This window comes from Anolis sagrei, chromosome 8 (genome assembly GCF_037176765.1).
Source record: "Anolis sagrei isolate rAnoSag1 chromosome 8, rAnoSag1.mat, whole genome shotgun sequence".
Lineage (NCBI taxonomy): Eukaryota > Metazoa > Chordata > Lepidosauria > Squamata > Dactyloidae > Anolis > Anolis sagrei.
This window is the reverse complement of record NC_090028.1, coordinates 31,828,169-31,853,213: the sequence shown is the minus strand read 5'-3', so window position 1 is coordinate 31,853,213 and position 25,045 is coordinate 31,828,169. Positions and strand designations below refer to the sequence as shown.

Genomic DNA, 25,045 nt, shown 5'->3' with positions numbered 1-25,045 from the left:
AAAGAGCATTCTGAACTCCACCAACGATGGAATTGAACCAAACTTGGCACACAGTTCTCCCATGACCAACAGAAAATACTGGAAGGGTTTGGCGGGCAGTGTCCATTGGTTTTGGAGTTGTAGTTCAACTACATCCAGAGATCACTGTGCACTCAAACAATGATGGATCTGGACCAAACTCTACAAGAATACTCCATATGCCCAAATGTTAACACTGGTGGAGTTTGGGGAAAATAGAATCTTGACATTGGGAAGTCGTAGTTGCTGGGATTTATAGTTCACCTATAATCACAGAGCATTCTGAACCTCACCAGCGATAGAATTGGGTGAAATCTCCCACACAGAACTCCCATATGGGCCACAGCAACGCGTGGCAGGGGATGGCTAGTAATTAATAATAATGTCCTCGCATGGGGATCCGGAGCTGACAGAGGGAGCTCATCCATGTTCTCCCCAGATTTGAACCTGCAACCTGTTGGTCTTCAGTCCTGCCGGCGCAAGGGTTTAACCCACTGTGCCACCGGAGCTCCTTATACGGAGAGATGAAATGGAGATACTCATTTACCAATGAAATTGAATTATATCTATTGAAATTCCGTAACTTATTGGAAATAAGTGCACCATAATCTTATTGAAATACAGGTATCTATGGCTACCTGTATATTTGTATTTTATTTAAAGAAGACTAGATGTATGTTGTGTCTACACTGTTTTTGATAAGGCCAACTGGCTAATCAATAAAAATTGTTGTTGTTGTATTGAAAAGGTAAACATGTCAATACATTTGGCAAATGTTAATCCCCATGAACATGTGGAGACCACCTTTTGAAAACCACTAGTCAAGAAAAGCAAGATCTTGTTAGAAGTCAACTCTTTGAACAAGTGATATTCACAAGCATTCATGTAATGGCACACAGGTAACTCAGCTCTTAAACTGAAGAACCCTGTCTTTAAACTGCCAAGGATAAAGACATACCACTACAAAAATATATATTTGGTTAGCAGAGGATGGTTGTTTCTTTGTAGTTGAAGTTACCCAAAAAGATATACACTCCCTTAAAAACGTTTAGTTAAAATATGAACTCAAGGGACAAAACAAAGTAGTCTTCTTTAAAAATAACATCTCAGCTTTACTAACAATCTTCTTGTATATATTCAGTATATTAGTCTATAGTCCAATGTCTTTAAGCATATAGATATAGTCCAAACTGTATAACTCAAGTCTGAAAGGAGACAAACTGCATCCACCTCCATTGAGGTCTAAAAGGAAACTGTACTAAAGTCCAAACAGCAACATGCATCCACTTCAGTAATTAGTTGCTTCTAAGCACTGGAAAAGAATTATGGAACAGTGTCAAGGAGGGAACCCCTTCTTCCATATCTGATAAGAAAAACAATTAATTAAAAATGCATGTTGGGAAAGGAAGAAAACACAATGCAGATTAATTAAGAAAGCATTACAGAGGTCACAGATGTACAAGGACACTACAACAAAACATACCTGTTTTGAGAGCAGAACCAAAGTTATGTAAAACAGGGCCAAGTATAAATTTGTCATTATTGTGGGATCTTTCATGAAAAACCTAGAATGAAAGCAGAATAATAACATACAGGTAAATCCCCAGGAATATAATTGGAAGCTTGAAAATATGACTATTTTGGACTGCAATTTCCAGGAAATCCCAACCACCACGACTATTGCCCCTTCTAGCTATGAGATACTTACTTTACTTATTTAGATTATCCCTCCTTGTCTGAGTAGGATTGTCTTCCAAGATCGGTGTACTGGTGGTGGGTCCGTAGGTGACTGTGGAGCCCTATTCTTGATCTGCATCTTCTCCCACAGTGAGGGCATTGGTTTCCAGGTGGAAGGAGGTCCTGGTCAGGGTTGGCTTGATGCGCCTTCCTCTTGGCACGTTTCTCTCTTTCACCTTCCATTCATGCCTCTTCAAATTCTACAGCACTTCTGGTCACAGCTGACCTCCATCTGGAGCGCTTGAGGGTCAGAGCGTCCCAGTTCTCAGTGTCTATGCCAGAGTTTTTAAGGTTGGCTTTGAGCCCATCTTTAAAACTCTTTTCCTGCCCACCAACATTCTGTTTTCCATTCTTGAGTTTGGAGTAGAGCAACTGCTTTGGGAGACAGTATTCGGGCATTTGGACAATGTGGCCAGTTCAGCGGAGTTGATGGCGGAGGACCATCACTTCAATGCTGGTGGTCTTTGCTTCTTCCAGCACGCTGATGTTTGTCTGTCTGTCTTCCCAGGAGATTTGCAAGATTTTTCAGAGACAGCGCTGATGGAATCCTTCCAGGAGTTGCATGTCACGTCTGCACAGGTGTATAGCAGGGTTCAGAGGACAATAGCTTTATAAACAAGCACCTTGGTATCCCTATGGAAGTCCCGGTCCTCAAATTCTCTCTGCTTCATTTGGGAAAATGCTGCACTCGCAGAGCTCAGGCAGTCTTGTATTTCAGAGTAAATGTTGACTTTTGTGGAGAGGTGGCTGCCAAGATAGCGGAAATGGTCAACATTTTCTAATGTTACACCATTAAGCTGGCATTGGAGAGGGTTTGCCTGGTGACTGTTCAAAGAACACTTTGGTTTTCTCGATGTTCAATGACAGGTTGAGCTTCTCGTATGCTTCTGCAAAGGTGTTTAGAGTGGCTTGTAGGTCTTCTTCTGAATGCGCACAGACAATGTTGCCATGAGCATATTGAGTTCTATAACAGATGTTATTGTAGCCTTGGTTCTGGCTTTCAGTCTGCTGAGGTTAAACAGCTTGCCATCTGTCTGATAGATGATTTCTATTCTGGTGGGAAGCTTCCCGTCAACAAGATGAAGTATCATAGCGATGAAGATGGAAAATAAGGTTGGGACAATAACATGTCCCTGTTTGGCACCTGATTCCACCTTAAATGGGTCACTTTGGGAGCCATTGCTGTCCAAGACTGTTGCCATCATGCCATCATGGAGAAGCAGCAGGATGTTCACCAATTTGTAAGGCCACCTGATCTTTTGGAGGATGGTCCAGAGAGCATTGCGATTCACTGTGTCGAATGCAGCTGTGAGATACAATGAGTTGTGTTGGGAAAGATTAACTTATCCAAACTCTGTAAAGGAAGTCTGTTCTTTTCAACAGAAAATGACAAAACGTTTCAAGATCCTTAAATGGGAAAGAAAGATTTGCCTAATGATATCATAAAACGCAACCTGATAGGAAGCTGTGGCACAAACGGAATTGCTGGTCTTAGAAAAGCCATTATTGCAGCATTTTTGGTGGTGAAAGGAATTTTCCTCGTGTAGATTTAAAATGTCACCACATTCCAGAATCAGCTTTTGTCTGATGGAAGTTTTTCTTCTCAAAGGAAAGGTTAATCCCAAGCATTGCAGTCTACAATTACACTCAGCTTACCATGAGCTTACAGAGCATGAGCTTATGGAAACAAGATCTCCTACCTTGTGGTGGAATTGCTGTGGTTGGTGCTCCATGTGTGTCTGGCATTAAATACAATGAAATAGCCGATGACCGCTCCTGACAAAAGCATAAGCTTGAGTTCAAAACTCATGCGGAGGAAGACGGAGCACGCAATGAAACCCAGGAGGCAGCAGTAGGTATAATACTGGAACAGAAGAGTTTAAGTAATTTTCAGCAAACTTCTTTGGCACTCTTAAAGAAAAATGTTTGTATAGGCACAAGCTTTCATGAATTCCAATCCACTTTCCAATACATAGAATATAATCTTTAGTTATCTATTATAGTGAAAACAACCAGGGATGCTGGTTGCAGAAGGTGACCATTATATTAGAGGTTGACTGTCCCTTATCTAAATCCACGGGATCAGAAAAGTTTGGCTCTTGGACATTTTTGGATTTTGAAATATTTTGATATACCAGTGTTTCTCTACTTTCCTAATGCCGCGACCCCTTAATACACTTCCTCATGTTGTGGTGACCCCCAAACATAAACTTATTTTTGTTGTCACTTCACAACTGTAATTTTGCTGCTGTTATGAATCATAATGTAAATATCTGATATGCAGGATGTATTTTCATTCACTGGACCAAATTTGGCACAAATACCCGGTACGCCCAAATTTGAATACTGGTGGGGTTGGGGAGATTGATTTTGTCATTTGGGAGTTGTAGTTTCTGGGATTTATAGTTCACCTACAATCAAAGAGCATTCTGAACTCCACCAACAATGGAATGGAACCAAACTTGGAACACAGAACTCTCATGATCAACAGAAAATACTAGAAGGGTTTGGTGGGCATTGACCTTGAGTTTTGGAGTTGTAGTTCACCTACTTCGTGTAGAGTTTGGTCCAGATCCATCACTGTTTGAGTCCACAGTGCTCTCTGGATGTAGGTGAACTACTACTCCAAAACTCAAGGTCAATGCTCACCAAACTCTTCCAGTATTCTCTGTTTGTCATGGGAGTTCTGTGTGCCAAGATTGGTTCAATTCCATCATTGCTGGAGTTCAGAATGCTCTTTGATTGTAGGGGAACTATAAATCCCAGCAACTATAACTTCCAAATGACAAAATCAATTTTTTTTAGTGAAGGACATACATTGGGTTGTGTCCAAATTTGGTGTCAATCCATCCAGTGGTTTTGGAGTTCAGTTAACCCCACAAACGAACATTACATTTTTATTTATATAGATATATAGTGTGTTATTGTTCAGCTTTACTTACCGAATAGGTCATAGCTTCTTTGCTGCATACGGTGTCATTTGCAGAAGAGCTATTTGTCTCCATCTGTTTTGTCAGGATGGAGGGAGAAGCAAAAAAAATATTTATTTGGTGGAATGGGACCCAACAATGTGAAATTATTCATGAACTGTACTCTTTAGTGATTGGCTTGTGCAAATGCAAACCAGATATGAACTTAGTACGGTGAGCTCATGGTATCTGCTGGATTTGGTTCCAAGACTCCCTGTGGATAACAAAACCCATGGACACTCACATCCCATTATATACAACAGTGGAGTAAAATGGTGCCCTTCATATAAAATGGCAAATTCAAGGTGTGCTTTTTAGAATTTTAAACCATATTTTCGAGCCACAGATGATTGAATCCATGGATGCGGGGATCAGTGGATATGGAGGGCTGGCTGTACAGCTTTCAGATCAGGGAAGCTCAAGGATGGCTGTCTTTCTGGCACCAATTCCATTCGTTATTGACACATGCCCAGTGTGGAACACATCTCACCACACTAAAACAGTAGATGTGGCTCTTAATGAGACATGCCGCATTATCACAGGGTGTCTGCGCCCTACACCACTGGAGAAATTACACTGCTTAGCTGGTATTGCACCACCTGACATCCACTGGGAAGTAGCAGCCAATAGTGAAAGGACCAAGGCAGATACATCTCCAGCTAATCTCTTGTTTGGGTATCAGCCAGCACATCAATGATTTAAATCTAGAAATAGTTTTCTAAGATCTACAGAGACACTCGCTGGAACACCTCAGCAAGCAAGAGTCCAGAAGTGGCAGGCTCAAACCCAGAACCTCAACCAATGGCTGATACCAAATGAGAGATTCCCCCCTGGGCACACAGAAGACTTGGAAGGCGCTGAACAGACTGCGCTCTGGCACCACGAGATGCAGAGCCAATCTTAAGAAATGGGGCCACAAAGTGGAATCCACGACATGCGAGTATGGAGAAGAGTAAACTACAGACCACCTGCTGCAATGCAACCTGAGCCCTGCCACATGCAAAATGGAGGACCTTCTTGCAGCAACACCAGAGGCACTCCAAGTGGCCAGATACTGGTCAAAGGACATTTAATCAACTACCAAACTCGCAAATTTTGTGTTTTGTCTGTTTGTTTGTTTGTTTGTTTGTTTGTTTGTTTTGTTCTGTTAGAAATGTAATACAATTGACTGGTTACCCTGACATGACAAATAAATTGCCTTATGGGTGGGATCAGTGGCATATAATAAAAAAGTAAAATGCAATTTTAAAAAGCCCTAGCCATAATGAATACATCATTTGGGCGCAATTTAAATATGCTAAGTTAGGTAATGTGCAGAATACACTGTTTGAGGCCATGGTTAGTAGCATGAATGGCATCTCCCTCCAAATCTTGTTGAACTTCAGTTCCTATCAACATCAGCCAATCTGGATTCCACCGAGATTTTAAGAGATAACACAGGATACAAAGAAGAGGAGGAGGAGGCCAGTAAAGGTGGTCCTAGAGGTGATCAGCACACTGGATGCAGTGCCTAAAGACCTTGGCTTGCACTTAAAAACAATCGTAACTGACAAAATTACCATCTGTCAGCTACAAAATGCCATCCTACTTGGATATGCACATCACACAGTTCTAGACACTTGGGAAGTGTCCAATGTGTGATCAAATACAAAAGCCAGCATGGTGATCTTGTTTCCTAATAATAATAATACACACAGTCCTAGACGCTTGGGAAGTGTTCGACTTGTGATTTTGTGATACGAATTTCAGCATATAGATCTCATTTGCTGTGACATACTGTTGTTTTGTGTCAGTAAAATAATAATAATAATAATAATAATAATAATAATAATAATAATAATAATGCTGTGTCATGCTGTGTTTTGCGTTAGAACAACAACTACTACTACTACTTATGAGGATTTTAAGACAGAACTGCAAAGACTCTGGCACAAGCCAGTCAAGGTGGTCCCAGTGGTGATTGGCACACTGGGTGCAGTGCCTAAAGACCTTGTCCTGCACTTAAAAACAATCAGCACTGACAAAATCACCACCTGCCAGCTGCAAAAGGCCACCCTACTGGGATCTGCACACATTATTCATCAATACATTACACAGTCCTAGACACTTGGGAAGTGTCCAACGTGTGATCAAATACAAAAGCCAGCATAGTGACCTCACAACCTCTGAAGATATCTGCCACAGATGGAGGCAAAATTCCTGGAGACAATGCTTCTAGAACATGGCCATACAACCCAGTGATTCCAACCATGAAAGCCTTCGACAATGCATAGTGAGCTTGTTTACTGTGTACTGATCTTGTTGTGTATATAATAATAATAATAATAATAATAATAATAATAATAATAATTGGCGCTGACAAAATTACCATCTGTCAGCTGCAGAAGGCCACCTTACTGGGATCTGCATGCATTATTCGCCGACACATCACACAATCCTAGACACTTGAGAAGTGTCTGATGTGTGATCCAATACAACAGCCAGCAGAGTGATCTTGTCTATTATGGACTCATCTTGTTGTGTTTATAATAATAATAATAATAATAATAATAATAATAATAATGACAACAACAATTTTTTTTTTTTTAAAAAGGAATTTGTGGGAAAACAGAGAAAGAAAATGGGAAAGCTAGATAGCAAGAAGCTCAGTGGTCATCTGTTGGGGGGTGCTTTGGTTGTGTTTTCCTGCATAGAAGCGGATTGGGCTGGATGGCCTTTGTGGTCTTTCACGATCCAAGTGTGTCAAACAATCAAAATATTATGTTGCATTTTGAAGTGGGATTCTGAAAATACGGTAAGTTTCTGCTCTAAAATGAAAGCAAACAAGGATTTGGTTTGGTTTTTTACTCACTTGGATAGTAAGTGGTGTAGTACAGTTGTCATGGGGCTGGCGTGCAGGCTAAGGAAAACATTAAAAACAAGTTAGAGAAGTCATTGTCAGAATTCCATATACATGGCAACTTCATTACAAAGGACAAGAGGGACCAATCTTAACTATTTAAAAAGCAGCCGAACCGGGAAGGCTGAGTAGTTCAGGGAATACTCAAAGAGAGCGCATGCAAAATACTCCGTAAACCCAAGTTTTTTTTAAAAAAAATATTATTTAAAATTGGATCAAATATACACTTCTGCTCAAGTACAAACCAAACCACCACACTTCACAACTGCAATGCGTGTTGTTGATGTCTTTTGCTAAGCAGCACTATGGGGTACGTTAGATTGGGTTCTCAAGGACAGCCAAGGTGAAGTAACTATGGATTAAACCCCTGTGCCGGCAGGATTGAAGACCGACAGGTCGCAGGTTCGAATCCAGGGAGAGGCGGATGAGCTCCCTCTATCAGCTCCAGCTCCTCATGCGGGGACATGAGAGAATCCTCCCACAAGGATGATAACAACATCAAATCATCCAGGCATCCCCTAGGCAACGTCCTTGCAGATGGCCAATTCTCTCACACCAGAAGCGACTTGCAGTTTCTCAAGTCACTCCTGACACAACAAAAAAAAAACCCATTTTGCAAGATGGTACCGACTTCATTGCCAAGGTTTGGCAGGGAGCCATGGCGACACACTTTCCTGTTGCCTGAATGGATATCTACTGCAAGAACACTTTGGTAAACAACAGTCGGAGTTGTTTTTGTGGCTGCATGTCCCAGATGGCAGCAAAGTTGGTCCAATGTCACCTTAAAATCCATTTTGACAACCAGGTAACTGCCTTTCATTGGAGTCATAATTCTTTTGGATTCACTCTTGCACTCTTGTAGGAGTCGCAGTGGCACAATGAGTTAAACCCTTGTGCCGGCTGAACTGCTGACCTGAAGGCTGAGGTTCAAATCAGCAAGACAGGGGTGAGCTCCCATCTCTCATGTCCCTGTCAGCAGGGACATGAGAGAAGCCTCCCACAGGATGGCAAAACATCTGGGTGTCTGTCCCCTGTGCAACATCCTTGCAGGTGGCCAATTCCTTCATACCAGAAGCAACTTGCTGTTTCTCAAGTTGCATCTGACATGATTTAAAAAATAATAATCTTGCACCAACATGGAAACTGTTAGCCACGATTAGCAAGGCACTGCTAATAGTGTCTAACAGCTTCCATGTTGGTGCAAGAGTGAATCTGCTTTAGTACAATATACTAATATTTAATACTGATATTGTACTATGCTAATAATATAATATGTTGTATGTATTTATATCTTGTAAGCCGCTCTGAGTCCCCTTCGGGGTGAGAAGGGCGGCATATAAATGTCGTAAATAAATAAATTCAGCTATTATTCTAAACCTAAAAGGGTGTATCACTTTGGATAATTTATTTTACATTCAGAAAGGTACCTCCAAGGTTCACTGCCCCAACAATATGGAACCCACCAGCCCCCAATACATCTTGCCCTATATTTTCAGAACGTAAGATAGGATTTGCTGGATCAGGATAATAGGCGTAATATTCTTAGCGGTAACATTTGAAAAGGACTAAAAACTATTACTCAATTTGCTGTCCATTTGCAGTTACTTGTCACACTGGTGCTAAATATGTTATTAACACACTCATTAGGCAACTTGTGATAAGTAATACCATTACAGTCCAGGAGTTGCTTGTGTGTATGAAAAGGTTAGCTACAACTTTGGACTTCAGCACATTAAAGAAATTCCCTTCCTACCACACTTCACTGATGCAACTGGCACAGAGCCGCTGGATCTCATCTCATGACACACGTCTACTTTTGACGGGGCTCCATGCCAGCTGTGTAGGTGAAGTGTTGTAGGATGTGAAACCTGAACACAGGAGACTGCCCACATTGTTCCCTTTTGAGAATGTCTAGTTCCAAAGGTTTGCAACTGGGCGCTGTTTTGAGCTTAAACTTTGTTTTATATGTTATACGAGGGTTGAATGAAAAGTAATGCCTCCACTTTCGTAACTCCTCAATAGATGGCAATACTGGTATGTGGCAGGTACTGGCTTGTTCAGGAGACTCTCCTCTACAGTTCCATTTTGGCGGGAAGCCTTACCATTGAATGGTTGTGTTGTTAAAGTGCGAAGTATGGAACCCTGTGCAGATGTTCAGTCAATGTGACTTAAGCAATGTGCAGTCATTGAATTCTTGACAGCAGAAGGTGTCACCCCAAAGGAGATTCATCAGAGAGTGCAAGCTGTTTAAGGTGATTGTGTTGATGTGAGTATTGTGTGTCATTGGGTAAGTTTAAAGATGTTGAGGTGGGAACATCTGACTTGCGTGATAAACAAAGAGTTGGATGTCCTGTGACAGCAACCACCGAGTTTCACAAGCAAAAAGTTGACAGATTGATTCAGGAAAATCGTCATATCACTCAGAGAGAAATTTCAAGCATAATCGGCACTTCACAAGAACGTGTGGCTCACATTATTGCTTTGCTTGGCTATCGGAAGATCTGTGCACGATGGGTTGCTGATGGGAAAATTTTAATAAATCAAACGCAGAAACAATCCTTAGAATGTGCTCTTTAACCACCACTATTCACTTTTCAACATAATCACAACAATTGGATACATTTCTGACAACAATGAACAAGTTTTCTGAAGCCGTCAAGGAAAAAGTCGACACTGTTTCCGCAACCCATAGTGCGCAGATCTTTCGATAGCCAAGCAAAGCAATAATGTGGCCCACTTCCTTGTGAAATGCCAATTATGCTTGAAATTTCTCTCGGAGTGATACAAGAATCATCCTGTCAACCTTTTGCTTGTGAAACTCGGTGGTTGCTGTCACAGGACGTCCAACTCTGTTTGTCACTCAAGTCAGATGTTCCCACCTCAACATCTTTAAACTTACTTGCCCAACGGCGCACAATACTCACATCAACACAATCACCATAAACAGCTTGCATTCTCTGATGAATCTCCTTTGGGGTGACACCTTCTGCTGTCAAGAATTCAATGACTGCACATTGCTTAAGTCGCAATGACTGCACGCTGCTTAAGTCGCATTGACCGACCGTCTGCACAGGGTTCCATACTTCGCACTTTAGCAACACAACCGTTCAATGCTAATGCTTCCCACCAAAATGGAACTGTAGAGGATACCAGTACTGCCATCTGTTGAAGAGTTACGAAGGTTGAGGCATTACTTTTCATTCAACCCTCGTATATATTTTTTATTGATGGCATTGAATTGTTGCCAACTCTGTGAACCGACCCTTCAGGGTTGGGACGGGCACTATACAAATACCGCAAATAATAATAAACAATAATAATCCTGGATCCTGATTTAAATGAAATAACTCGGGGAAAAGGAATTACCAAATTAAACACAGCGATGATCAACAGAGAGCCTATTGCAATGGTGGCCAGTGGAAGCCTGACGAACGGCATCGTCTCAACTTTCTGCGATAATGTTCGAAGGTAACGCACCGGAGGCCACTGTTTTGAGCAGCATCTCTGAAGAAGGGGAAAAGTCAAAGGTTAGCAAGATGTATTGAACACACAGTATCTTTAACACGGGCCAATTTACTGGCTGCTAGGAATTGTGGGAGTTGAAGTCCAAAACACCTGGGGGGCTGAATCATAGAATCATAGAGTTGGAAGAGACCTCATAGACCATCCAGTCCAACCCCATTCTGCCAAAAAGCAGGAATATTGCATTCAAATCACCCCTGACAGATGGCCATCCAGCCTCTGTTTAAAAGCTTCCAAAGAAGGAGCCTCCACCACACTCCGGGGCAGAGAGTTCCACTGCTGAATAGCTCTCACAGTCAGGAAGTTCTTCCTAATGTTCAGATGGAATCTTGTTTCTTGTAGTTTGAAGTCATTGTTCCATGTCCTAGTCTCTAGGGCAGCAGAAAACAAGCTGGCTCCCTCCTCTCTGTGACTTCCTCTCACGTATTTATACATGGCTATCATGTCTCCTCTCAGCCTTCTCTTCCTCAGGCTAAACATGCCCAGCTCTTTAAGCCACTCCTCAGAGGGCTTGTTCTCCAGACCCTTGATCATTTTAGTCGCCCTCCTCTGGACACATTCCAGCTTGTCAATATCTCTCTTCAACTGTGGTGCCCAGAATTGGACACATTATTCCAGGTATGGTCTGACCAAGGCAGAATAGGGGGGGGGGGGGTATTGTAGTAGTGTCTGCTGGTAATGTTACAACTGATAGTAGGAGTAGTAGAGGGAAACGAGGTGCCCAGGTGTTAGATGAAAAGCAGCAAAAGAAGAGAATCCAGGAGATACCTATGTCACCCACAGACGAGGAATCCTTCGAAGGTTTCTCTGGCAGTGAAATGAGTGAGGAGGAAGGAGATGGGAGTAGAGGTTTTAAGAGGACTACTCGGGAAAAAGAGTCAGACGAGGAGCAACAAAGAAAGAGGATCCGGGACATACCTACTGCTCCCACTGAGGAAGAGGATTTCATGGGCTTTACTGGAAGTAATGGGTCTGGGAGTAGTGAGGATGAAGAGGAACCACTGGACTGGACACAAGTTCAGGAGATCGGGAATGTGTGCACGCAGCCCACGTCCAGTGACACCTTTGAGGGATTTTCTTGAGGGGATTGGCAAGCTGATGATACCATGGAATCGTGGGGTGATCTAAGTCTTGACAAAAGGTGGAAGAGTTGGAGAGATGGGCGTTGGCGTTCAGCTGTAGAAGCTAAGCCAGTTGACAGCGATGAGGAAGGGGTGGAGGGCAACTCATCAATGGATGGTGAGTTGTAAGATAAATGAAGGCACTGGAGTGATAGAACTTTGCAGTAGGCAAAGTGTTGGTTTTGTGCCTTGGGTCCTGTCGCTTCTCTTGTTGGACTTGGGTCCTGGAACTGCAGGTTGCTGTGTTCTTCATGTACCGACCGGCTTGGATTCTCGTAAGTGCGGATTTCCCCTCTACTTGACCTCGGACTGTTTCTGACAACGACGCTGCCTTCTGGATTCTGGTATCTTCAACTGGGACTTCTTCGACTTTGGACTGTTTTTGGATGACGGCTTCTCTTCAAGGCTTTTTGTTTGGGCTCTTTATCTTTGAACTGTGTGTTTTTGGGGCATTTTGCTAGAACTCTTGTTTAATCCGGATTTTTTGCCAGTTTAATCCGGTTTATTTTCTAAATTTGTTTTTCTAGCTTCAAATTGCTACAAACTATGAGTTTTGACCAGAGGCACTGAAGTAAGTGTCTCTGAGGCTTATTTACTTTGACTTAATACACTGTTGTTTTGATTACATTCTTGTGTCTGGCTCTTTAAGGCATCTGAGTTCCTACGGGGGGGGGGGGCATGACTTTAAAGGATTTGTGTACCGTTTTCGTCTCCAACTTACCCAACAGTCGTCAGCAAAGCAAACACTCAAAATGAGCCCCATTATGACAGCGACAACTCCAAATGAAATCCCTAAACTACTTGATGTTCTGAAAGAGATAAAGGGGCAGAAACAAGGGGACGGAAACAGAGACAAATCAACATTATGGAAAAATGTTATTCATGATTTAGTTGTCATGAATCCTCAGAGGGAGATACTATTTCTCTTTGTCAAGTCATGCGCCACAGCTTTTTGTGCCTAATATCCAAACTTAATTTGACAACACTTTGCCAAATCATGAATCCTAATATTCTCTCCAATGTTCTTTTCAAGCCATCCCATTCAACTGTCATTAGCTAAACTGGTGGCTTAGGATACCAAGGTATGAATATCCTATGAGCACAATGGTTTGCAATTACTTCCTTCAGTTACATGTGTCCAGCCGCATATAGTCAGGATCGTATTATTACTGATGCATGTCTATATCTAGACCAGTGTTTCTCAACCTTCCTAATGCCACGACCCCTTAATACAGTTCATCATGTTGTGGTGACCCCCATTATTTTTGTTGATAATTCATAACAGTAATTTCGCTACTGTTATGCATTGCCATGTAAATATCTGATATGCAGGATGTATTTTCATTCACTGGACCAAATTTGGCACAAATACCCAATACACTCAAATTTGAATACAGGTGGGGTTGGGGAGGGTTATTGATTTTGTCATTTGGGAGTTGTAGTTTCTGGGATTTAAAATTCACCTACAAGCAAAGAACATTCTGAACTCCACCAACGATGGAATTGAAACAAACTTGGCACACAGGACTCCCATGACCAACAAAAAAGACTACAAGGGTTTGGTGGGCATTGACCTTGAATTTTGGAGTTGTAGTTCATCTACACCCAGAGAGCACTGTGGACTCAAACAAAGATGGATCTGGACCAAACTTGGCAGAGATACTCAATATGCCCAAATAGGAATACCAATGGCGTTTGGGGAAAATAGGCCTTGGCATTTGGGAGTTGTAGTTGCTGGGATTTATAGTTCACCTGCAATCAAAGAGCATTCTGAACTCCACCAATGATATTATTGGGCCAAACTTCTCACACAAAACCTCCATGACCAACAGAAAATACCGTGTTTTCTTATGGTCTTTGTTGACCCCTCTGATACACCCTCACAACTCCGCCAGAGGTCCCTATTCCCAGGTTGAGAAACACTGATCTAGACGAAAATAAAAGAACAAAATTTGGCTTTCTACTTTTGTGGTTCTGACTTTTGAGAATGTGATTATGTACGATATACATTTTTCTCTCTAGGAATCTCTAGGTTTCCAATGCAATTTAATGTTCAGTTTCCACTTGGGCTCCCTGCTGGTGCAGCGGGTTAAACCACTGAGCTGCTGAAGTTGCCGACCGAAAGGTTGGTGATTCAAATCCAGGGAGTGGGGTGAGCTCCCACTGTTAGCCCCAGCTTCTGCCAACCTAGCAGTTTGAAAACATGCAAATGTGAGTAGATCAATAGGTACCACTTAGGTGGGAAGGTAATGCTGGCCACATGACCTTGGAGGTGTCTACAGACAACGCTGGCTCTTCAGCTTAGAAATGGAGCTGAGCACCAACCCCCAGAGTCGGACATGACTAGACTTAATATCAGAGGAACCTTTACTTCCACTGGAAGGTGACCATAGGACTTAGAAATTCCTAAAGAGACGTTCTGTCAGATAAAAAATATATAATTTATTTACATATTTTCCTCTTTCAATGTGCAATGTACTTGGGAGGGCAGACATCTCAGCACTAGAACCGAATGAATTTCTATCCTTAAAGCTAGTTGAATCCCCTTGTTGCATTTGTGCACAGCAAAATAGACCAGCAAACACAAAACTTCACACTTACTTTGTTGTTATGCTTATTTGAACCAGGAACATGCACAGCAATACGATGCCAGCACAGGCAAAGTAACCCTTCAGCTTGGGAATAGGAATTGTGCGGTACTAAAAGAAAAACATCAGCACAATTGGGATTTGTACATTGCCAACACAAACATATACTTCATATAAACGTTACACATAGCTGTCTATATCTATGTAAAGATTGTAAGTGTCTAACAGTGACTAACAGGTAGATATAAACAGATATCAGCTCTTTTTCCCTGTAGGGAATATATAAAATTTGTACTGTTCCCCTGCTTGTTGTACTCTGTTTGCAGGGAAGGTTTCAGGAAAATAAACCATCCCAAATCAGTGTCTGGAGGCGTTTAAAGGAAAGCAAAAACAGGATGAGCTAATCATAGGATCATAGAGTTGGAAGAGACCTCATGGGCCATCCAGTCCAACCCCATTCTGCCAAGAAGAAGGAAAATTGCATTCAAAGCAAATTTGAATGACCATCCAGCTTCTGTTTAAAAGCCTCCAAAGAAGGAGCCTTCACGACACTACGAGGCAGAGAGTTCCACTGCTGAACAGCTCTCACAGTCAGGAAGTTCTTCCTAATGTTCAGGTGGAATCTCCTTTCTTGTAGTTTGAATCCATTGTTCCGCGTCCTACTCTCCAAGGCAGCAGAAAACAAGTTCGCTCCCTCCTCCCTATGACTTCCTCTCACATATTTATACATGTTTCCTCTCAGCCTTCTCTTCTTCAGGCTAAACATGCCCAGCTCTTTAAGCCGCTCCTCATAGGGCTTGTTCTCCAGACCCCTGATTATTTTAGTCGCTCTCCTCTGGACACATTCCAGCTTGTCAATATCTCTCTTGAATTGTGGTGCCTAGAATTGGACACAATATTCCAGGTGTGGTCCAACCAAGGCAGAATAGAGCATGGGGAGCATGACTTCCCTGGATCTAGACACTAGGCTCCTATTGATGCAGGCCAAAATCCCTTTGGCTTTTTTTGCCGCTGCATCACATTGTTGGCTCATGTTTAACTTGTTCTCCACGAGGACTCCAAGATCTTTTTCACATGTACTGCTCTCGAGCCAGGCATCGTCCCCCATTCTGTACCTTTGCATTTCATTTTTTTTTTTTTGCCTAAGTGGAGTATTTTGCATTTGTCCCTGTAGAACTTCATTTTGCTATGAACGTCCCCAAGAAACATGTTTCGGTACTTAAAGCATCCCCAAAAGGTCTTGTTCCCCCCTTACTAACCTCTTTCTCAAGTCCCATGTCGACAAAAAACCCGCAGAGTCCATGGAAGTCATCTTTGTCGCTGCACCATGGTCTACATTGAAGAACAAAGACAGGACAAATATATTGCAAAATTGGCTAATTTTGGTAATTTGGGTCATATCCTCATACAGAATTTTGCAATGCAAAATATATCCGCTTCTTTCACTTGTATCACCAACCCAACTTGAGGGTCTACAGGACTCAGAACGGCTTCCGGTTTGGCAATAATTCAATGCCACATTAAACATCAAAGCATACAAATACACACTACATTAAACATTAAAATCAGAAAATAAAACATATATAGTAGAGTCTCGCTTATCCGACCTTCTCTTATCCAACATTCCGTCTTATCCGATGCTCTTATTCAACGTCCCCCTTTTCCTCCAGCATTTCCCCTTCAATTAAAGGAGTGCTCTCCAACTCTGTATTATTCCACATTTTCGTTTATCCGATATTCTGCCGGCCTGTTTATGTCAGATAAGCGAGACTCTACTGTAAATACATTAAATTACTGTTCAAAACACAGCACCAATCATAGTCCAAACTGATTTGTATATATTAGCTCTGTGGTTGTATACTGCAATGTCACTGTACTACTCTCCGAATACCTCCTTCCAGATCCAGGTTTTAATTTCTTTCTGAAAACCAGGAGGTAGGAAGCTGATCAAATGCTGCTAGGGAGGAAGTTCCATAGCTGAGGGGCCACCACTGAGAAGGCCCTGTCCTTTGCCCCTGTTAGCTGCACCTGCAAAGGAGGCAGGACTGAGAGCAAGACCTCCCCAGCAGATCTTAACCTCTGAGCTGGTTCCAAGGAGGAGATACGTTCAGACAGTTCTGGGCCAGAATCATTTAGGGCCTTCTAGGCTAAAGCCAGCACTTTGAATTGTGCTCAGTAGCAGACTAGCAGCCAGTAGAACTGACACAGCAGCGGGGTTGTGTGTCCCCTGTATGCTGCCACGTTGAGCAATCTGGCTGCCACCATTGTACTACTTGAAACTTCTGAACAGTCTTCAAAGGTAGCACCACATAAAGCGCATTGTAGTAGTCTATTCGAGATGTAACAAGAGTGTAGACAACCATAGCCAAGTCTGGTTTCTCAAGCTATGGGCGCAGCTGGCGCACAAGTTTTACATATGCAAAAGCTCCCCTGGCCAGTGCTGAAACCTGAGGTTCCAGGTCCAGTGATGAATCCCAGAGAATTCCCAAGTTGAGAACTTGTGTCTTCAGGGAGAGTGTGACCCCATCCAACACAGGCTATAACCCTATACCCTCTTCAGCCTTTCAACTGACTAGGAGTATCTCTGTCTTGTCTGGATTCCATTTCAATGTGTTCGCCCTCATCCAGACAGTCACCGGTTCAGAACTTGGATAGCCTCCTTAGCAGTAGGTGGAAAGAAGTATTAGAGTTGGACGTCATCTGCATACAGATGGCATCGAACTCCAAAATTCTGAATGATCTCTCCCAGTGGCTTCATGTAGATGTTAAACAACATGCGGGACAATACTGACCCCTGTGGAATCCCACAGGACAAAGCCTGTGGGGCCGAGCAGGAATCCCCCAGCAACATCTTCTGGAGAGACCCTCTAAGAAGGACCGGAGCCACTGCAGGATAGTGCCTCCATGTCCCATTCCCATGAGGCACCCCAGAAAGATACTGTGGTCTTACACAGATTCATAGAATCATAGACCTCATGGGCCATCCAGTCCAACCCCCTGCCAAAAAGAAGGAAAATAGTGTTCAAAGCACCCCTGACAGATGGCCATCCAGCCTCTGTTTAAAAGGTTCCAAAGGAGGAGCCTCCACCACACTCTGGGTCAGAGAGTTCCACTGCTGAACGGCTCTCACAGTCAGGAAGTGCTTCCTGATGTTCAGATGGAATCTCCTTTCTTGTAGTTTGAAGCCATTGTTCCACTGCGTCCTAGTCTCCAGGGCAGCAGAAAACAAGCTGGCTCCCTCCTCCCTGTGACTTCCTCTCACATATTTATACATGGCTATCATATCTCCTCTCATCCTTCTCTTCTTCAGGCTAACATGCCCAGCTCTTTAAGCCGCTCCTCATAGGGCTTGTTCTCCAGACCCTTGATCATTTTAGTCGCCCTCCTCTGGACACATTCCAGCTTGTCAATATCTCTCTTCAATTGTGGTGCCCAGAATTGGACACAATATTCCAGGTGTGGTCTAACCAAGGCAGAATAGAACACGGGTAGCATGACTTCCCTGGATCTAGACACTAGAATCCTATTGATGCAGGCCAAAATCCCATTGGCTTTTTTTGCCGCCACATGACATTGTTGGCTCATGTTTCACTTGCTGTCCACGAGAACTCCAAGAGTTTTTTCACATGTACTGCTCTCGAGCCAGGCATTGTCCCCCATTCTGTATCTTACTTGGCTGAGCTGAGTCCTTCGATGGTTGACAACATTTTCTCATGAATGTCTTCTTCCATTCTTCCTTTCTGAGAGGTATTCCTTTTAAAAGCAGATTGGAAAATATTAGAAAAACTGAGCAATCACTAAATACAGGACATTAATTATCATGGAGCATTTAAAAGACATTTATTTGTTGTCAAAAAAGAATAGGTTCTAAGACATACAAAAACTGCCCAAATATGGTTCAGGTATAATATAATATATACTAGATAGGCTTGTGCACAGATTCGGAGTGGTGAGTTCCCTTTGGCCAATCTGGCTTATTCAACTTGGTTGGATATTGTAGTGAAATTGCTACTCTATGCAACAAAACACAAATGTAACCACAAGCGTTGGAGCCAGAAGTTATAAATAAGCTGTGTTACTTCGTTATACACAAGAGTATTTCATTGCCTGCGATATAAAGTACAAAGGTTTAACAGCACACAGAAAGTCCCTGCCAATATAAAAGAAGAAACCGAATCAGTATAAGGCAGCAAAGAGGTTTTTAAAGAGGAAATAATCTCTCCCTCGCCTCAGATATCCATCACAGCAAGGGTCCAGCTGTCACATTTTTCATCCATTACGGGACCACATGGAAGCCGATCATGGTTCCTACTCCACTATTTGGCATCATGTGGCGCGCAAAAAGGCTGCCGCATGCTGCTCACATGGGCTTTCTCTCTGAGCCCTGCCTGTTGGGCCAATTGGAATAGAAAAATGCCTTGACGTGTCTTACGCCAGCTGTGTCTGCCTCCTTAACCCCATTACTGAAACCCAGGCTCCCTTGAAGAGAAGAAAAAAAAGCGTCCTAGGAATGGAAAAGGGAGCCTCATAAGTTCCCCATTGCCGCTAATGGGCAGGATCTAGCCGTATTTTTTGACTGCGGACCGAAAACGGCTATCTGGCTACCCGCATATTTTCAGGAGGCATGCGAAAATGGATACAGGGGTCTACCGGAATCCAGCCAGCAGAAACAGATCGAGGTTTCGTTGAAATGCACAAGCCTAGTAAAGGGATACAAATGGAGCATCCCAAAAAATGGCAGAGTTGCTTGATGCCCAGACCAGAAACATCCCATTTTGCAACAATACATTAGGATCACCCAGTGGCACAACAGGTTGCACCCCTGTGCCAGTAGGACTGATGACCAATAGGTCAGCGGTTCGAATCCTGGGAGAGCAGGTTGGGCTCCATCTGTCAGCTCCAGCTTCCCATGCAGGAACATGAGAGAAGCCTCCGACAGGATGGTAAAAACATCAAACATCTGGGTGTTCTCTGGGCAACATCCTTGCAGACAGACAATTCTCTCATGCCAGAATTATGTACGTATGTATGTATTTATTTATTTATTTCCTATATTTATACCCCGCCCTTCTCAACCCCGATGGGGGGACTCAGGGCAGCTTCGCAAACACCATACGGTATCATCATAATGAAACAATCAACAATACAATTAAAATATTAAAAATGTTAAAATAATAATGAATTGCAGTTTCTCAAGTCGCTCCTGACACACACACACACACACACAAAACCCAAAATAATACATTGCAGACTTCTCTAAAGACCTTTCAAAACTTTCATGATTCCATAGCATTGAGGCATGGCGCTCCAAATAGTGTCAAATTGAATTAAATCTACAGTGTAGATGCACCCACAAAACAAATAACAGTTTGGTTATATGTGATGAGCGGGTCTCATTTCGAACCCAAAGAAAATGGCAAAACAGAGGGAAAGAGGGAAATAAATGTAGAAGGAAGGAAATCTCAGTTGTTTGATAGAACAGTGAAAGCAAATGCAAAGAAGTAAAAAGAGGAAAGAAAACTCACTTATAGTTTATAACGGAAGGAGGACACACATGTTCTTGCCTAGATCCATCCAGACTAACACACGGAAGCAGAGAGAGAAAGAGGAATCTGATATAATAGTTATCAAATGAATCTGTAGCAATGATATCAATCACAAGGCTGTTGTTATACACTAATAATAACAATAACAATAACAATAATAAGTATTCTAGACACTTGGGAAGTGTCCAACGTGTGATCCAATACAACAGCCAGCAGAGTGATCTTGTCTGCTGTGGACTCATCTTATTGTGTTTCTAACAACAACAACAACAACAACAACAACAAGGCTGTTGTTATACACTAATAAGGAGCCCCCGGTGGTGCAATGGGTCAAACCCTTGTGCCGGCAGGACTGAAGACCGACAGGTCAGAGGTTCGAACCCAGGGAGATTACAGATGAGTTCCCTCTGTCAGCTTCAGCTCCTTGTGTGGGGACATGAGAGAAGCCTCCCACAAGGATGGTATAACATCAAAACATCCGTGCATCCCCAGGGCAACGTCCTTGCAGACAGCCTATTCTCTCACACCAGAAGCAACTTGCAGTTTCTCAAGTCACTCCTGACACGAAAACATTTACTAATAGATTTCTTTCCCAATATTTTGGCTGACTCCAAAGCAACAGTTGGAAAATGGATAATGGGTACATCTACACTGCAGAATTAATGCAGTTTGATACCTCTTTTGCTGCCATGGCTGAATGCCATGGGGTTGTGAGATTTGTAGCTTAGTGAGGCTCCAGTGCTCTTGAGCAGAGAAGCCTAAAATCCTTGTAAAACTACAACTCCCAAGGTTCCATGTAGCATTGAATCACGGCAGTGAAAGTGGTACCAAATTGCATTCATTCGACAGTGTAGATCCACCCAATGCCATCACCCTCATAATCCTATCTATCCAATCTATCCTTAGAAAAACTTTTTTGTGTGCTTCTTACTCACAAGATACTTGATGAGATGCTACAAAAGGTCTTATTGTCCCTGACATCAAAAGATGCCACAACCGTTTGCCTTACTTTTTCTATTAATCCATTAGATGTCTAGCAAAAGCACTCGCAGTGCTGTGCAAGTGCAGCATTTTTCCGAATGAAGCAGAGAGTGTTTGAGGACCGGGACATCCGTAGGGATACCAAGGTGCTTGTCTATAAAGTTATTGTCCTCCCAACCCTGTGATATGCCTGCGAAATGTGGACTGTCTACAGACGTCACATGCAACTCCTGGAACGATTCCATCCGGAAAATCCTGCAAATCTCTTGGGAAGACAAGCGGACAAACGTCAGCTGGAAGGAGCAAAGACCACCAGCATTGAAGCGATGGTCCTCTGCCATCAACTCTGCTGGACTGGAAAACTGAACACTGGTGGACAGGAAAAGAGATTTAAAGATGGCCTCAAAGCCAACCTTAAAATCTCTGGCATAGACACTGAGAACTGGAAAGCCCTGGCCTGTGAGCGCTCCAGCTGGAGGTCAGCTGTGGCCAGCAGTGCTGCAGAATTCGAGGAGGCACAAGTGGAGGGTGTAAGAGAGAAACATGCCAGGAGGAAGGCGCGTCAAGCCAACCCCGACTGGGACCGCCTTCCACCTGGAAACCAATGCCCTCACTGCGGGAGAAGATGCAGATCAAGAATAGGGCTCCACAGTCACCTACGGATCCACCACCAGGACACCAATCTTGGAAGGCTATCCTACTCGGACAACGATGGATTGCCTAATGACTCAGTAAAAGCAGCTCTCTTTCAGAACCTATGAAGCCTTTCTGGAGGTTTTGTTTTCAATTTTGTTATCACACTAATCTTTGCTATGATTTATTATGTGCATACGTGGGATTGTCTCCCTTGTTAACCTCACAGAGGGAAACATGGAGAGCATACAATAAATGAACACAATTAAAGTGGATCTGAAGAGCGTAGGAAAAGTCAAGAGAAGACGTACCTCTCGGAGGCTCTCTGACGACTTGCCAACTGCAGTGCTATCTCCTTTGGAAGAAAGAAAAATACATGTTTGAATATTAAACAATTCATTGGTTTTTTTCTCTTAAATATGTACATAAAATTGATGGATTAATGGATTTGGTGACTTTATTCCTACCATTATGGTTATTGATAAGTTGTATCAATACTTATTGAACTCTTCCTGGCTTCCAATAAAGGATGAAGGTTTTTGGAATTATGTTTTGAAAAGAACAAGGAAATATCTTCATTTATATGACTTTTTCTTACAGATAAAATGGGTCAATGTAAAGGCGAATGGATATACAGTAGACTCTCGGGGGATTGGTATATGCTGGATAAATGTAACTTCTGGTTGTTTGAGAGTTACTATTAAAATAGATCAGATTAGGGATGGATCTAAACTGCCATATTATCCAGATTATTAAAGCAGCTGACCCAGATTATGTGCTTTGAACCGGATTATATGAGTCTACACTGCCATATAATCCAGTTCAAAGCAGATAATCTGGCAGTGTAGATGGGGTCTAATGAAATGTTTTGGCGGTGGCCAGGGGAGCTTTTGCACAGTTAAAGCTTGTGCACCAGCTGCGCTCGTACCTTGGGAAGTCTGACTTGGCCACAGTGGTCCACGCTCTGGTTACATCCCGAATAGATTACTGCAATGCACTCTACATGGGATTGCCTTTGAAGACTGTTCGGAAACTCCAACTAGTCCAACAAGCGGCAGCCAGATTACTCACTGGAGCGCCATACAGGGAACACACCACAACCCTGTTATGTCAGCTCCACTGGCTGCCGGTCCACTTCTGAGAACAATTCAAAGTGCTGGTCTTGGCCTATAAAGCCCTATACGGTTACGGCCCAGCTTACTTATCCGAATGTATCTCTCTGTACGTTCCACCTCATAGTCTAAGATCTGCCGGCGAGGCCCTGCCCTCGGTCCCACCGGCCTCGCAAACATGTCTTGTGGGGACAAGGGCCAGAGCCTTCTCGGTGGTGACCCCCCCACTTGTGGAATTTGAGATTAGATCAGCATCCTTCCTCTTTTCCTTCAAAAAAAAACCTAAAATTGTGGTTGTGGAATCAGACTTTCAGCTAGTGGTCGCAGCAGCACTTTGAACATGGAACTAGACCTGATGACTGTTATGATAATTGGAAACGGATATGTGATTAGGTGATTGTGTGATTATTTAATTAATTGTTACTGTTTTTAACTTTTATGTATTTATCATTTTATATTGGTATTTATTGATATTATGGTATCGAATTGCTGCCTGTGTTAGTCGCTCTGATTCCCCCTTCGGGGGTTGAGAAGGGCGGGATAAAAATGCTGTAAATAAAATAATATAAATGAATGAATGAATGAATGAATGAATACCGCATACTATGCCATACCTTCCTCCGCCTCCTGTTTGGTGCTGAGGTCTCGCTGCTCACACTCTCTCTGTGGTTCAGGTGTGCAAAAGGACGCGCTGCCCCCCAAGACTCCAAATACCTCGACATCCGGACGGACGCCCGCATCTTCAAGCCGTCCTGTACCCGGCTGTGGGTGACATGGTTGTTGGAGATACGCTGCTTGGACTGCAAACCAAAGACAGAGATTTGGAAATTCAGCATTGATGGACAAGCGAAGGCCACGCTACGTCACAATTCAATGACGGAGAAAGCAGATCGAAGTCTACTTGGGAATGTGTCAACGCTGTACAATTAAAGGAATTTGGCACCACTTTAACTGCTATGGCTCGGTGCTATGGTACCCATGATTCCATAGCATTGAACCATATGAGTTTTGAGTTTTGTTTAAGAGAGGAGCAGGATAGAAGAGGAGGTAGAAGAAGGAGAGGAAGAAGAACACAAAGAAGAAGAAGGAGGAGGAGGAGGAGGAGGAGGAGGATAGGAGGAGGAGGAAAATGAAAAGAGGAGGAGGAATTGAAGATGAGGAGGGAAAAGATGAAGAAGAGTTGTTTTTGTCAAACTGGTGCCCTTATGATTCCATAGCATTGAACCATATGAGTTTGAGTTTTGTTTAAGAGAGGAAAGCAGGATAGAGGAGGAGGAGGTAGAAGGAGGAGGCGGAGGAGGAGGAGGAGGAGGAGGAGGAGGAGGAGGAGGAGGAGGAGGGAGGAGGAGGAGGAGGAGGAGGCGGAGGAGGAGGAGGAGGAGGAGGAGGAGGAGGAGGAGGAGAAGGAGAAGGATAGGAAGAGGAGGAAAACGAAAAAGAGGAGGAGGAATTGAAGATGAGGAGGGATGAGGTGAAGAAGAGTTGTTGTTAAACTGGTGTACTTATGATTCCATAGCATTGAACCATATGAGTTTGAGTTTTGTTTAAGAGAGGAAAGCGGGATAGAGGAGGAGGTAGAAGGAGGAGAGGAAGAAGAGGAGGAGGAGGAGGAATAGGAGGAGGAAGAGGAAAACGAAAAAGAGGAAGAGGAATTGAAGATGAGAAGGGAGAAGATGGAGAAGAGTTGTTGTTGTTAAATTGATGTCAAACTCCATTAATTCAACAAAGTAGATTCAACCTAAAGTAAGTCTACACGCAAGACTATGCTTCAATTCCAGCAAGTCCAGATTTAGGACTCTGGCATATCGTGTCTGAACCAAACCCGACTGTTGCTTTGTCTACCTGGCCTTGTCTGCTCGGATCAGCCATGTGTCCCTGTGCCTTTTAATGAGGACAAGGTTGATAAGTTCTTTTGTGTA

The 25,045-nt window shown here is 43.0% G+C and overlaps 1 protein-coding gene across 3 annotated transcripts in view; it reads right to left on the bottom strand.

The window, feature by feature from the left end:
- The window catches only part of ADCY7 (adenylate cyclase 7), a 138,698-nt gene that overhangs the window by 10,649 nt on the left and 103,004 nt on the right, over positions 1–25,045 (bottom strand). For 2 of the 3 annotated variants that reach the window (XM_067471109.1, XM_067471110.1), the window contains exons 11-22: positions 23,741–23,926; positions 22,326–22,369; positions 20,380–20,433; positions 18,527–18,607; positions 16,114–16,186; positions 14,868–14,965; positions 12,988–13,075; positions 10,990–11,127; positions 7,576–7,623; positions 4,698–4,760; positions 3,456–3,619; positions 1,502–1,583 (exon numbers count right to left, since the gene is read on the bottom strand). In XM_067471109.1, coding sequence (XP_067327210.1) covers positions 1,502–1,583; positions 3,456–3,619; positions 4,698–4,760; positions 7,576–7,623; positions 10,990–11,127; positions 12,988–13,075; positions 14,868–14,965; positions 16,114–16,186; positions 18,527–18,607; positions 20,380–20,433; positions 22,326–22,369; positions 23,741–23,926 — 1,119 coding nt within the window. The remainder of the gene's footprint in view (positions 1–1,501; positions 1,584–3,455; positions 3,620–4,697; positions 4,761–7,575; positions 7,624–10,989; positions 11,128–12,987; positions 13,076–14,867; positions 14,966–16,113; positions 16,187–18,526; positions 18,608–20,379; positions 20,434–22,325; positions 22,370–23,740; positions 23,927–25,045) is intronic. The other variant, XM_060788147.2, reaches the window with a different exon arrangement.